The sequence below is a fragment of the Labeo rohita genome, chromosome 23 (assembly GCF_022985175.1).
Source record: "Labeo rohita strain BAU-BD-2019 chromosome 23, IGBB_LRoh.1.0, whole genome shotgun sequence".
Classification (NCBI taxonomy): Eukaryota; Metazoa; Chordata; class Actinopteri; order Cypriniformes; family Cyprinidae; genus Labeo; species Labeo rohita.
Genome location: NC_066891.1, coordinates 20,553,518 through 20,566,784, shown reverse-complemented (window position 1 = coordinate 20,566,784; position 13,267 = coordinate 20,553,518). Strand labels below are relative to the sequence as shown.

Sequence of the window (13,267 nt, the reverse complement as noted above, 5' to 3'; positions counted from 1 at the left end):
TAGCTGAAAGATGCCGTGACTGATTCCAAAACCTGCCCATAAACAAACAGTCCTGACATTAGAGAACATATTTTACGATTAAACTCAGTACAATAACTAATAAAATCCATTTATTTTATGCAAGGCAAAAGGCGTTTCCATCATGTGAAATGACCACTGCTGATGCAGCTGACTGACATCTCGTCCTTATGTTGCGTAAATAATACAATTTACAGCACAGTAAAGACTTAATAAATGAAATAAAATGTATACAAACCTTTATTTCGCTGAAGAAGTGCAAATCGGTGGCACTGAGAACCGTTCTCTTCTGTAGAGGACTCAAAAAGCCCACGCTTTGACTGACTATAACTCAGCAGCTGGGTTGTTTCGTCAGAGATGGGCTTAACCCAGCGTTTGGGTAGAAAAAAATAACCCAGCCTTAAATATGATCCAGCAATTTAGTCACAGAAAAACTACCCAGCACCTGGGTAAAAAATATTAAAAATAACCCAATTAAATGACCTAACGAGTTGAATCCAGCATTTGGGTTAAAAATATAACCCAGCATTTTTTAAGAATGTAATTACTCACCTTCATGTGGTTCCAAACCCATAAGATCTTCATTTTTAATGAAATCTGAAAGATTTCTGAACCTGCATAGACAGCAACACAACTATCACGTTCAAGGCCCAGAAAGATTTAAAAAATATCAAAACATACCTTAATTTTATGAAGCTACGAGAATACTTTTTGTAGCTACTTTTTGAGCTTTTTGAAGCTATTGAGTAGGCACAGAAGAGAAGAAATTATTGAATAAAGTCATTATTTTTGTTTTCTCATAGCTTTATAACATTACATTTTGAACCACTGATGTCACACAGACTATTTTAACAAAGTCCTTACTACCTTTCTGGACCTTGAATGTGTCAGTCGCATTGCTGTCTATGCAGGGTCAGAAAGCTTTTGGATTTCATCAAAAAATCTTAATTTGTGTTTTGAAGATGAACAAAGGTTTTACTTGTTTGGAATGAAATTAGGGTGAGTAGTTAATGACAGAATTTTCATTGTTGGGTGAACTATCCTTTTAATCAACAGACATTTAGCCAATGCTAATAATGTGCACCAGTCAAATACTGGCTGCTTATCTGGCCTGGTTTCTTATTCACAGCTGCATCATCCTGACAACACAAGAGCTAACAGAATACAAGCAGTCACTCATCTTCATTTCCACCGTCAGCATCTCATTGCATCTGCACACTGTAGTGACTGCAGGACAGCCTGTGAGGTGAGTGGCTGTGTATTCCGGTCTCCCTGCATTCCTGCGGTTGCCATGGTGAAGAGTCTCGGTGCTCTAGAGCAGGATAAATTAACAATGTTTTAATTGGCTCCGGGCTCTGAGTTACAGTGCGTCTTATCGCTACACTGTCATTTGCAGTGCATTATCATTCGCTCTGCATATGCATTCACTCAGGTGTGTGTGTTTGAGGCCCCTATAAATCCTAATGGAGCAGTGTAACCCCAAGTGTGTGTCCAATCTTACTTCCAACACTCACACACAGCTCATGCCCCATCAGTTAATACGGCCAATAGATATGACGTCAATGCACTTCACCAATAGAATACTCAGTACTCCATTGAGCAAACTAATCCCATGCTTTACCTGGAAAAAAGATGACATAGACATAAGGAGAGGAGAGATGGAGAGAGGAGAGATGGAGAGAGGAACAAGGGAAAGAAGAGGAGAAAGTTGAGGGTAGATAGGTGAAAAGTCCAACCTGATCTCATGATAAAGATGTACCTGTGGGAAGTCAGAGCAGTCCATTGAGTGGCGCTATAACTCTAATGCTACGTGATGTTTTAAAATAATGTAACATTTGCACTATACCTAAACCTAACGACAGTATGAACAAAAGCGAATGTGATGTAAAATCGCAAGCATGCCGCTTTAGCTTGTTTTTCATTTTCAGATCTTTCGGCTCTTTCGTTGTGAGTCATGTTTTTCACAGGATTTGTACCCAAGGATTACACATCCTAAATCCAATTCCATGTCCATGGCCGTATAGGTTTTGAAAATTAGTGAGCTCCGGGGATACGAATACAAAAACAACCAGCCTACATTAAATACACTAAACACTTTAAAAGAGACAGACATGTAGATGTTTGTGAAAGACGTTTTTCTGTTTTGGAGGGATCATTTTTAAATCATACCCTATTTATTGCATCAAAATTTGTTAATACTTTTACTATAGTAATGGGTGGATAATTTCTATCAGTTGTTTATTTTTCATGCAACAATACATATTATAGTTATAGCTTTTATTAATTACTATTACTGTATAACTTATAACGATGTCTAGTGCTCTGATTGTTTATAGCATGATTTGTCAAAATGTTACGACTTTTTAAAGTCTTCTTCATGACTTGTGTTTGCGTATTTCATTTCATTCTGTAACCTACATGTTCTACAAATCTGTATGCTGGTGTTAAATGCTACTGTTTTTGACAGCATTGATAACGTTTATGACTTACTTCTCTTAACGAATGTGGTATCCTGTCAGCAATAATTTGTCCGTGGGCTTTTTTGATTACTGTCAGTTTATGTGCTGGCGATGCAGTGTTGCCAGATATTGCTATCAAAACAACAAAACTCGAAAAATAAATAAAAATGAACGGAAATTATTTAAAATAAAGATAAAGATAAAGATAAGGATATTGCTGACCATAAACTTCAACTTCCTACTTTATTAACTTTCTAAAGTGTCAAATTAAGTGGAAAATGCAAGTACAAAAACGCTTATAATAGTTGGATCTGGCAACACAGAGGCTGCGCCCGTGCCCTCAATTTGCAACTCCCTCTCTCAAAGCTCGTTCACTCAGGCTGTGTCTCGCAGCATTCATTTTCATACCACGGACGATAAACATTCTTGCAAACTGTCTAAACTGAGGAGTTTAGTACACTGTAAAAAACAAAAAAACTATTTGTTGAATCAACTTGATAAATAATAATAAAAATAATTTGTTACCATGCAGACTTAAAATTTTAAGTTCAGTCAACTCAAATAAGTTTAATTAACTTGAAATGATAAGTTGTGCTAAGTGAAAACTTAGATATTTGAGTTGACTAAACAAATAATTTGGTTTGTTGAACTTAAAAGCTGGGCTTGTTACCCAGCTGCCTTAAAATTTTAAGTTGAATGAACTCAAATATCTTTGTCACCTAGTACAACTTAACATCTCAAGTTGACCAAGTTGACTTTTTTGAGTTGACTGAACTTTCAAATTTTAAGGTAGGCAGATAACAAATTATTTTAAGTTGAATCAACAAATAGTTTTTTACAGTGTAGCAAATTAGCAATTCAGAGAACAAATATTATTTTTGAACTTCTGTGACCTTATAGCTGTCTACGGGCTCGGCCGTGTCGGCTGAGCTACCGAGCGACCTTGTTACGTCCGGAAACGAAACATATGGAGCAGTAATCATAACTGTGTACGAATACAATTACAAATGCTCACTGTTGTACCACCTCTAGTGTTCATTTCTGTGGGAAACTGCAGTGATATGCACTTATTGGTATGTATTTTGCGTCTTGCTTAAAAATTTTCCACAGGTACGTTTTCGTCATGAGATCAGGTAGAAAAGGTCGTATGGGACTGAGAGAGGGCAGATGAAGAGAGAGTAGGTCTAAAAGTTAGTGAGATGTCCAGATGACTGGCTTACATAGATAGTTATCTTCTAAAGATACAATTGCAGTTGTTCGCCGAAATTTTATAGATGAAATTCAGGCATTCCAATAGGAATCTACAAAATGGGGAGTTTTGTGTGAGGCTGAAAAAGTTCCCCATGCAGAAAGCTATTTTGTTTGAAAGTGACTTCTTTGTTAGGTTTGATTTATATGTAGCTACACTATTGACAATAGACAATGGACTTTTTTGCTAATGCGATTACACCTTAAGGCAGCAGATTTGATATTTGAACCTCACATGTGACACAAATAGCACTCCTCATGCAAGGCTAGGGGAAAAATGGACCAAAAAAAACCCAAACAAACTATAAACTGAAATTCAAAAACAAAAATTCATTAACTTGTTAAATGCAATTATATATTTTTTCTATAAAACTAATTATACTAGCAAAACTCATACACTACTATTCAAAACTTTGGAGTCGGTATCAAATAATACAGTAAAAACAGTAAAATTGTGAAATATTATTACAATTTCTAGTAACTGTTTTCTGTTTAAGTATGTAATAAAATGTAATTTATTCCTGTGATGACAAAGCTGTATTTTCAGTATCATTACTCCAGTCTCCAGTGTCACATGATCTTTCAGAAATCATTCTAAGGGTGACATCACATTTGTCTTTGTATGGTAAAATACTGCAGGCAAAATGCTGTTATCTCAATAGAAATCCACCAGTTTTTAACTTCTCATGAGGAACACGTGAGGCAAAACATTTCCCAAAGCAGATTCAAGTTTGTTGCACTTTGCAATTATTCAGCATTGACCAATATGAAGCCACAAAACCTATCACTATTGATTCATTTAATGCATCCTTGATGAATAAAAGTACTAATTTCTATGAAAGAAAAATCTGACCTTACACTTATGAATGGTAGTTTGGTGTTAGTATATTGCTAAGCTACTGGCGTGATGCTTCAGCATTGGGTAAAATATAGTACATTTTTAAGACTTATTTTTATTGACACTTTAACAAAAAATATTGTACATTTATAATCAACAAATATTTGGAGTTTGCTGAAATGCATTCAAGAATGCTGCTTTAAATGAGAAGTCCACTTCCAGAACAAAAATGTACAGATAATGTACTCACCCCCTTGTCATCCAAGATGCTCATGTCTTTCTTTCTTCAGTCGTAAAGAAATTGTTTTTTAAAGCGAAACATTCCAGCATTTTTCTCCATATAGTGGACTTCTATGGTGCCCTGAGTTTGAACTTCTGAGTTTGAACTTTAAACAATCCCAGGCGAAGAAGAAGTCTTATTTAGCAAAACGATCAGTTATTTTCATAAAAATAATACAATTTATATACTTTTTAATGTCAAATGCTCGTCTTGTCTTACTCTGCCTGAACTCTGTTTTTTTCCGGTTCAAACTCCCATCTCATGTTCTCCCTCAACTTCAAAATCGTCCTGTATCGCTGTTTTGCCTTTTTTGTTAAGTGTGTTTGATCTTCTTTGCATGTTCACTTTGCAAAGACTGGGTCGGAACTTCTGCAGCGATGTAGGATGATTTTAAAATGATTTTTGAAGTTGAGGGAGAAAATACGATTGAAGTTTTTTTGACATACCCTAACTGTCTCGAACCAGAATACACAGAGTTCAGGCAGAGCGAGACAAGTGAGTGTTTGAGATTAAAAAGTATTTAAATTGTATTTTTTTTTAAATGAAAATAGCTGATTGTTTTACTAGATAAGACCCTTCTTCCTCGGCTGGGATCGTTTACAACTGCATTTGGGATCGTTTGAAGCCGCATTTAAACTGCTTTTTGGAAGTTCAAACTTGGGCACCATATCAGTCCATTATATGGAGAAAAATCCTGAAATGTTTTTCTCAAAAAACATAATTTCTTTACGACTGAAGAAAGAAAGACATGAACATCTTGGATGACAAGTGGGTGAGTACATTATCTGTAAATTGTTGTTCTGGAAGTGAACTTCTCCTTTAAAATTTGCCTAGAAGAAAGTATTTTGGCTGTATAATTAAAGGGATGGTTCACCCAAAAATAAATATTCAGTCATTAATTACTCACCCTCATGTCGTTCCAAACCCCTAAGACCTTCATTCATCTTCAGAACACAAATTAGGATGTATTTGATGAAATCCGAGAGCTTTCTGACCCTGCATAGATAGAAATATATAATGTAAAGATGTTATTTTTGTTTTCTTTACGTGGAAAACGTATTCTCATAACTTCATAAACTCAAGGCTGGACTACTGATGTCTCATGGGCTGTTTTAACAATGTCCTTGCTACCTTGCTAATGGTCAGAAAGTGCTCAGATTTCATCAAAAATATCTTCATTTGTGTTCCAAAGATGAACGTTCCTACGGGTTTGGAACGACATGAGGGTGAATAATTAATGACACAATTTTTCATTTTTTCAAGTTTGCTACTTTATGGAATGATCTTCATGTCAGGAGCTTGCCAGCAACACCTTAAAAATGCTGCCTCTGTGGGACGCTCATAAGGTTTTGGAACAAGCAAATACATGTGTGATATTTCCCTCTTGCTCTGTTGTTAGTCTTGCGAACACACACAGACTCCATCATTTAGCCATCAGTTTGTTTATCTACGCAGCCGTTTGCCAAGATTAGCCCATAAACTGTGACCGCCTGTCACAATTAGCTCTAACCCAGTCAAACTCATTTCACTCCCACTCGATCCTGTCCATCTCTCTGCGACAGATAAAACCCACTTCACGCCCCCCATTTCGCACATTCCCACTCATTTCCATTTTTCTTGTTCTGTTTTGTAGTAAAAACATTGAAACGTCCTTAAAACTATAGATTTACTTGAGAAGCAGTTGTGCCCTCTGGACGTGTGCCAATACATAAAGCACCGTCCTGGAGACGGTACACACCCGTTGCTGGAAATTAGGACAGACAGGTTCAGCCAGGCCCCCCGTCTGCCGTATTTCAGTACCGTAAATGTTTGTGTCACCATCAGCAGGTTTTCCGCCTTGAATTCGCCATGCCGAGCTCTGCAATGTTACGCAGGTGTGTGAGTTCTTTGCGAATTTCTGCAGTTTTGTCATTATTGTTTGTTTGGTCTGTATGTCGGTGGGGGGGTCGATGTCTGTCTCTTCCTTTTGGCTGAGCACACATGTCTGAAGGGCTTCTCCCCTCCACTGAACTCTTCTACCATCCCTCCATCCCTTGTTTCCAGAGAGGCGGAGACGTGGGGGAGCTGCCGTCGCCGCCGTTGTTGCCGCTCCTGCTCCGACCCAGCTTGTCTCCTAGCAACAGGGCTGTTTGGTCCGGGACCTGGGAGTGGAAGCAAGAGAGAAACAGAGTAGCAGAAAGGAGAGAGTGTTGAGGGAGAGATTAAAAGCGAAAGAGGGAAAGCTGTAATTACCCGGTGCTGCTGGAAGGAACAAGGGCCTGGAAGAGCAAAGGAGAGAAGGAGAGAGGGAGAAAGACAGTGAGGTTCTGGGTTAGAGTAGCTGATGTTCATAGAGGGGGGTATGTTAGAAATTAAGGGAATGGGGGAGGTCGAAAAAGTGTGAGGTTTTAAAAACAGCACAAGCATCCGCTTATAGAGGTGGAGGTGGAGTGAAGGAATAATTCCCCTCGCTCATTTTGTTCATCTGCTCATTTTGGGCAGTTTTTCACTGAGTTGGAAATGGTGCCCTCCTGCCCGGTCTGTTAATGGAAACTGAGTAATGTTCTAGCTAAAAAAAAAAGTGCACAAAAACCATGCAAATGTAAAACCTGCCTAACAATATAAAGGTGAGCTTTTCTGATGAGTTGTGGATCAAGTATTTTTATAAATATACATATTTTGAACTGCAAATTTACCCTAAATTCACCATATTTTTTATCACCCATTCATGTATTTTTTTTAAATATATGACATTGACCTTATCATTAATGACTCATTTATTTTATTTGTTTATTTATTTATTTGTTTATTTATTTTTGGACCATGTAATTATTAATTATTAATTATTAATTATAATATCATATCCAGTGAAGCGATAGACTTCTCACTGGTGGTGTATGGCAGAGTTGTCCTGTCATTTAGTCCACAAAAACTGGCATTCAGATCCTGCTCCATCCAATCAACAAGCAAAGCATTCAATCAAGTCTCCGCCCTACCTTCTTTTTTTTTTTTTTGATATTCTGTTTCACTTGGATGTGCATCACAACATGATCTGTAGCTACTATCATTTCATTTCGACAATGAGGTCAAAATTGAGCAAAATTGAAGCAAAACAGGTACATTTTCTATGGCATTGAATAAAGAAAAAAGATAATTGCAACTTTTTATCTCACAATTCTGACTTTTTTCTTAGAATTGTGATATCTAAACTAGTAAAGTTCTTAAATCAGAATTGCGGAATATAAATTCACAATTCTTTTTTTTTTTTTTCAGAATTGTGAGATTTAAGCAATTGCGCAATTCCACAATTCATGCTTCAATTTTGCTCAGTTTTTACCTCATTGTCGAAATGAAATGATAGTAGCTACAGATCATGTTGTGATGCACATCCAAGTGAAACAGAATATCAGAAAAAAAAAAAAGAAGGTTTCAGAATTGTGAGATATAAACTAGCAGTTGCGAGTTATAAAGTCACAATTGCAAAATGGAAACTCACGATTTTGACTTCTATTCTCAGAATTGCATGATATAAACTTGCAATTGTGAAAAAAATCAGAGAAACTGTCAGAGAAACTGAGAAACTCTCAGTCGTGAGGAAAAAAGTCAATTGTGAGATGGAAACTCGTAATCTTGCAATTGTGGAAAAAAAAAAGTCAGAAGTGTGAAATATAAACACTCAATTGTGAGGAAAAAGGTCAGAAATGTGAGATATAAACTTGAAGTTTTGAGGTTTTTTTTTTTCAGAACTGTGATTTTAAACTTGCATTTGCAAATAAAAAGTCATAATTGCAAGAGATAAACTCGCAATTGCGAGAATTGCGAGATATGAACTCACGATTCTGACTTTTCTTAGAATTGCATGGAAAACTTGCATTCGTCAAAATTGCGCGATTTGAACTCGCGATTCTGGATTTTATTTTTTGGAATTGTGAGGTATAAACTTTAAATTGTGCGGAAAAAGTCAGACTTGGGAGATATAAACTCGCGATTCTGACTTTTTTTCAGAATTGCATGATATAAACTCGCAATTGCGAGTTATTAAGTTAGAATTGCAAAATATAAGTCCTCAATCTTCGATCCTCCCAATCCTGACTTTTTTTTCGCAGTTGCAAGCTTATATCTCACAATTCTGACTTTTTTCTCAGAATTGTGAGATATAAACTTGCAATTGCAAGTCATAATGTCCAATGCTGAGGGGAAACAATTTCGTAATATAAAGTCAGAATTGAGTTTATAATCTCGCAGAATTGTGTGTATTTGTATAATATTTATATATATATACATACATTTATATATATATACCATTATATACCATAACACCATTCTGAGAAAAAAAAAAAGTCAGAACTACAAGATAAAAAAATTGCAATTTTATTTTTGATTCAGTGGCAGAAACAGGCTTCCATAATTGTCAGTTGTCAATAATTTAGAAATATGTAAAGCACTTTAAAACCAAGCAGCTTTCTGTTGGTCACCAACCTGAACATGAGCAAAGTCTGTGTGCGGAACTTTTTGCCTTTTCCTGAAACTCCTAATTGCACAGATTCCTTTTGACTGAGTTTTGCCCATGAGATTTTGCAGAGCAACGGTAATAAATATGACTGCATCATAGGTATAGCTACGCTATAGTTTTCATTTAGTTTTTGTGAAATAAGAAAATGTGACACATCTATGTTAACATTTGACTAATTTGGCTTGCATTATCCAAAACACAAATTAATCTACACCCATACTGTTTGACTGTATGCACTTCTATTTGATGTCAACAACAAAATGTGTGTGAATTATTTTTACAATTTTTAAAGTAGATGATCAATATACATTTTCTTGTTTTTGAACCCTGTCAGAAGCAAATCTTTGATAACAACAGTGTTTATTAACTGTTTGAGAAAAAAAATGCACAACTAATTTACTATTTTCAGTCACCCTATACAAATACCATTTTTGTTCTTCCAGCCAAAAACAGCACATGATTGTGGGAATTTCACACACGGTGAAGGATGCATTTATGCTGCCTTTAAATGTCCACCCGATGAAGGCATCTCAGTAGAAAGGACAATACACAAACCTAAATTCACGTGAGCCATGATATACGCCTACCTAGGTTTTAAACGCAGCCCTTATACCCTCATTCTTGATTTAATACAATTGTACTTGATTTATATCCATGCATGTGATGCCATGTTGCAGTGGCACAAAGAAAATGCTAATATCGGGCTCTGAGCGTGTGTGCAGGACAGCCTGCTTTTACCCTCTCAGGGTTCGCTGACTTTGACCCCGTGCAGGCATTGGGGGAAGGGGGATCTTTCTCTGTCCTGTCCTCAATGCCTTGAGGTGCGCCCTGTGTGTTAGTACAGGCATGCGCGAGAATGTGCGCGAGTGTCCTGTCTGCTGCGCCTGAAGGTGCTGCGCTGACCCCCTCCCTCCCGTGTCCCACATTGGCGCGTGTGGTTGGGCTGCTGCTGTCACACGCACTATCGTCCCAGGCCGCTGATGTGCCCCGCAACGCTGGGAAAAGGGGGTTGGGGGGTTGAAGGCCGGGCGGCATCATGCTACAGCAGCATGAATCTCTAACACACACACACACACATTGGCAGAGCCTGGCACACGTGTCCTATCTCCTGAAGTTAATGTAGTGGAGTGGAATCCAGTAGTAAACATGTGTGAGCGCATGTCACATTACTGCAGCGGCTTGCCGCTTGTCAGAACGCACTCCTAGTTTCGTGTTTAGCGTAGAACTATTCTTATACCGTAAGATGATTTGTAAGTTATCATTAACATTAACGTGATGGGAGTCGGTGAAACATCGCTTTGCCGATACACCCTTGCTGCCATGGTAACCCCGTGGCCCTGTACCGGGTGGTGGAGGGGTCTGAGTGGGGGATGTGGTGGAGGCGAAGAGCATCACTGCATGTGACGCGGGCGATGAAAGGAATAGAAGATGGTGATGGTGATTTGAGTTAGCTAGTCTAACTTTGACTTGGAGGTTCTGTGCGTGTCACATGACCCTGCTGCCCCACAAACCTACCCAAGAGGCCGGCAGCAGTTACCGTGGTAACGAGGCTGGCCCTCCGATGGGAGCTGGATCCCCAAACTACCATTTACTGCTCTGAACCTGATGCTGTACGGAACAAACAGAATGTGTGAAATATGTTTCTTATTCACTTTAAAGGGCTACTTCACCTAAAAATGAAAATTCTGATATTAATTGCTCACCCTCATGTTGTAGAGTAAGTAAGGCCTTTGTTCATCTTCAAAACACAAGGACATTGTTGAAATAGTTCATGTGACATCAGTGATTCATATAATTACTTTCCTCCTTGATGTGGAAGTTGTGTTGTTGTCTCTATGCCGGGTTAGAAAGTCTCTGCTGCTCACCAAGCCTGCATTTATTTGATCCACACTGTAAAAAACTATTTGAGTGAACTTAAAATTTTAAGACAGCGGGGTAACAAATTATTTTAAGTTCAGTAAACTCATTTGAGTTTATTCAACTTAAAATTTTAAGGCAGTCAGACAACAAACACAGCTTTTAAGTTTAAGAAACCAATTTTTTAGTTTTGTCAACTCGAATGTCTAAGTTGTCACTTAGTACAACTTAACATTTTAAGTTGACTAAACTTATCTGAGTTGAGTGAACTTAAAATTTTAAGGCAGCTGGATAACAAATTATTTTAAGTTGACAACAAATTGTGTTTTTTTTTTTTTGCTTGTTTGTTTTTTTACAGTGCAAAGTACAGCAAAAACAGTAAAATTCTGAAATATTTTTACTCTTTAAAAAAAAAACACGAATAATTGAATACATTTTAAAATATAATTTATTCCTGTGATTTTAAAGCTGAATTTCAAGCATCATTACTCCAAACACATGATCCTTCAGAAATCATTCTAACATTCAGATTTTCTGCAAAAAAAAAGAAAAAAAAAACAACATTTATTATTATTATTATTATTATTATTATTATTATTGATTTTGTTTAGGTTTCTTTGAATAGAAAGTTCAGAAGAACAGCATTTATCTGAAATAGAAATCTTTTGGAACATTATAAATGTCTTTATCATCTTTTAATCAATTTAAAGCATCCTTGCTAAATAAAAGTATTAATTTCTATAAATTACCCAAGCTTTTGAATGTTATAGTCTGTAATGTTACAAAAGCTTTTTATTTCAGATAAATGCTGATCTTTATTATAATAATAATAATAATGTTTCTTTTCTTTAAATTCCTTTTTATTGCATTTTAACTATACACATGTACATACAAATTTCCATGTGCCAGATAAAACATAAACAAACAAACAAACATACATACAAACAAACAAACAAAACAAAAGGCTTCTCAGTATTTTACATTAATATACAATATCACCTCTTTTCTTAGTCTTCTATCAAAACATTTATAACTCCACCACATTTTAAAAACAATTTGAAAGGTCCCCAAACTCCATCAAAAATTATGTATTTATTTTTTAATATATAAGTTATTTTTTCTATTGACATGTTTGTTACCATCTCTTTCAGCTAACGACCTATACTTGGTGCACATATACTTTTCCAATTTAAAGAAATAAGCCGTTTCACTTGAAGAATACATATATTTATAAATATATGCTCCGTCTGTTTTAACTTGATCTCCTTAGGATATAAATGAAATAAAAACATTTAAAGATAACAGTGGTATGTTAACAATAATAATGTTTCTTGAACAGCAAATCAGCATATTAGAATGATTTCTAAAGGATCATCTGACACTGAAGACTGGAGTAATGATGCTGGAAATTCAGCTTTGTTCACTGGAATAAATTACATTTTAAAATATATTCAAATAGAAAGCAGTTAATTTAAATAGTAAAAATATTTCAAAATGTAACTGTTTTTGGTGTATTTTGGATCAAATAAATGCAGTCTTGGTGAGCAGAAAATATGGTAATAGAAAATATTTTTGATGATAATCAAGCAGTATCATAGTAGTATCAGTATCAGATGACATCATTGAACCATAGTCCTGCCATAGTTCATTAATGCCATTAGTTCAAGTAATGTTTCAAATCAATGACAAAAAGCAATACAGGAAAAATCTTCCCAGATGTTTGTTTTGTGGTTATTTTGAGTGTATTATGTCCACCATCTCCATTATCAAACTCTGTACTCTTGAGAAAAAGCATTTAGTCTCTCCAGCGCTGTTCCTCACATGAGAGAGGTGAGATTCTCCCCAGAATTCCGCTTTCAGTGCTCTTAAAAGTCCCTCAGCGAATCAGAGCCTTGTAGTTTCTTTGTTTTTAGCTAGCCTTTTGGTAACCCATTTTGTTGTTACAAGTTATTTTTGTTTACCATTATTTAATCTATTGTGTTTATATATATATATATATATATATATATATATATATATTTTTTTTTTTTCAATGTTTCTCTTTCTGTTCAAGAGGACAGTATTCCTTTGCCAGG

At 36.1% G+C, this 13,267-nt stretch overlaps 1 protein-coding gene across 5 annotated transcripts in view; it reads left to right on the top strand.

The window, feature by feature from the left end:
- nol4lb (nucleolar protein 4-like b) overlaps nt 1-13,267 on the top strand; it is a 136,003-nt gene that overhangs the window by 15,165 nt on the left and 107,571 nt on the right. For 3 of the 5 annotated variants that reach the window (XM_051095851.1, XM_051095852.1, XM_051095855.1), the window contains exon 2: nt 1,148-1,264. The exons of the other annotated variants lie outside the window; for them this stretch is intronic. In XM_051095851.1, the coding sequence (XP_050951808.1) occupies nt 1,148-1,264 (117 nt within the window). The remainder of the gene's footprint in view (nt 1-1,147; nt 1,265-13,267) is intronic. 5 annotated transcript variants of the gene reach the window in all.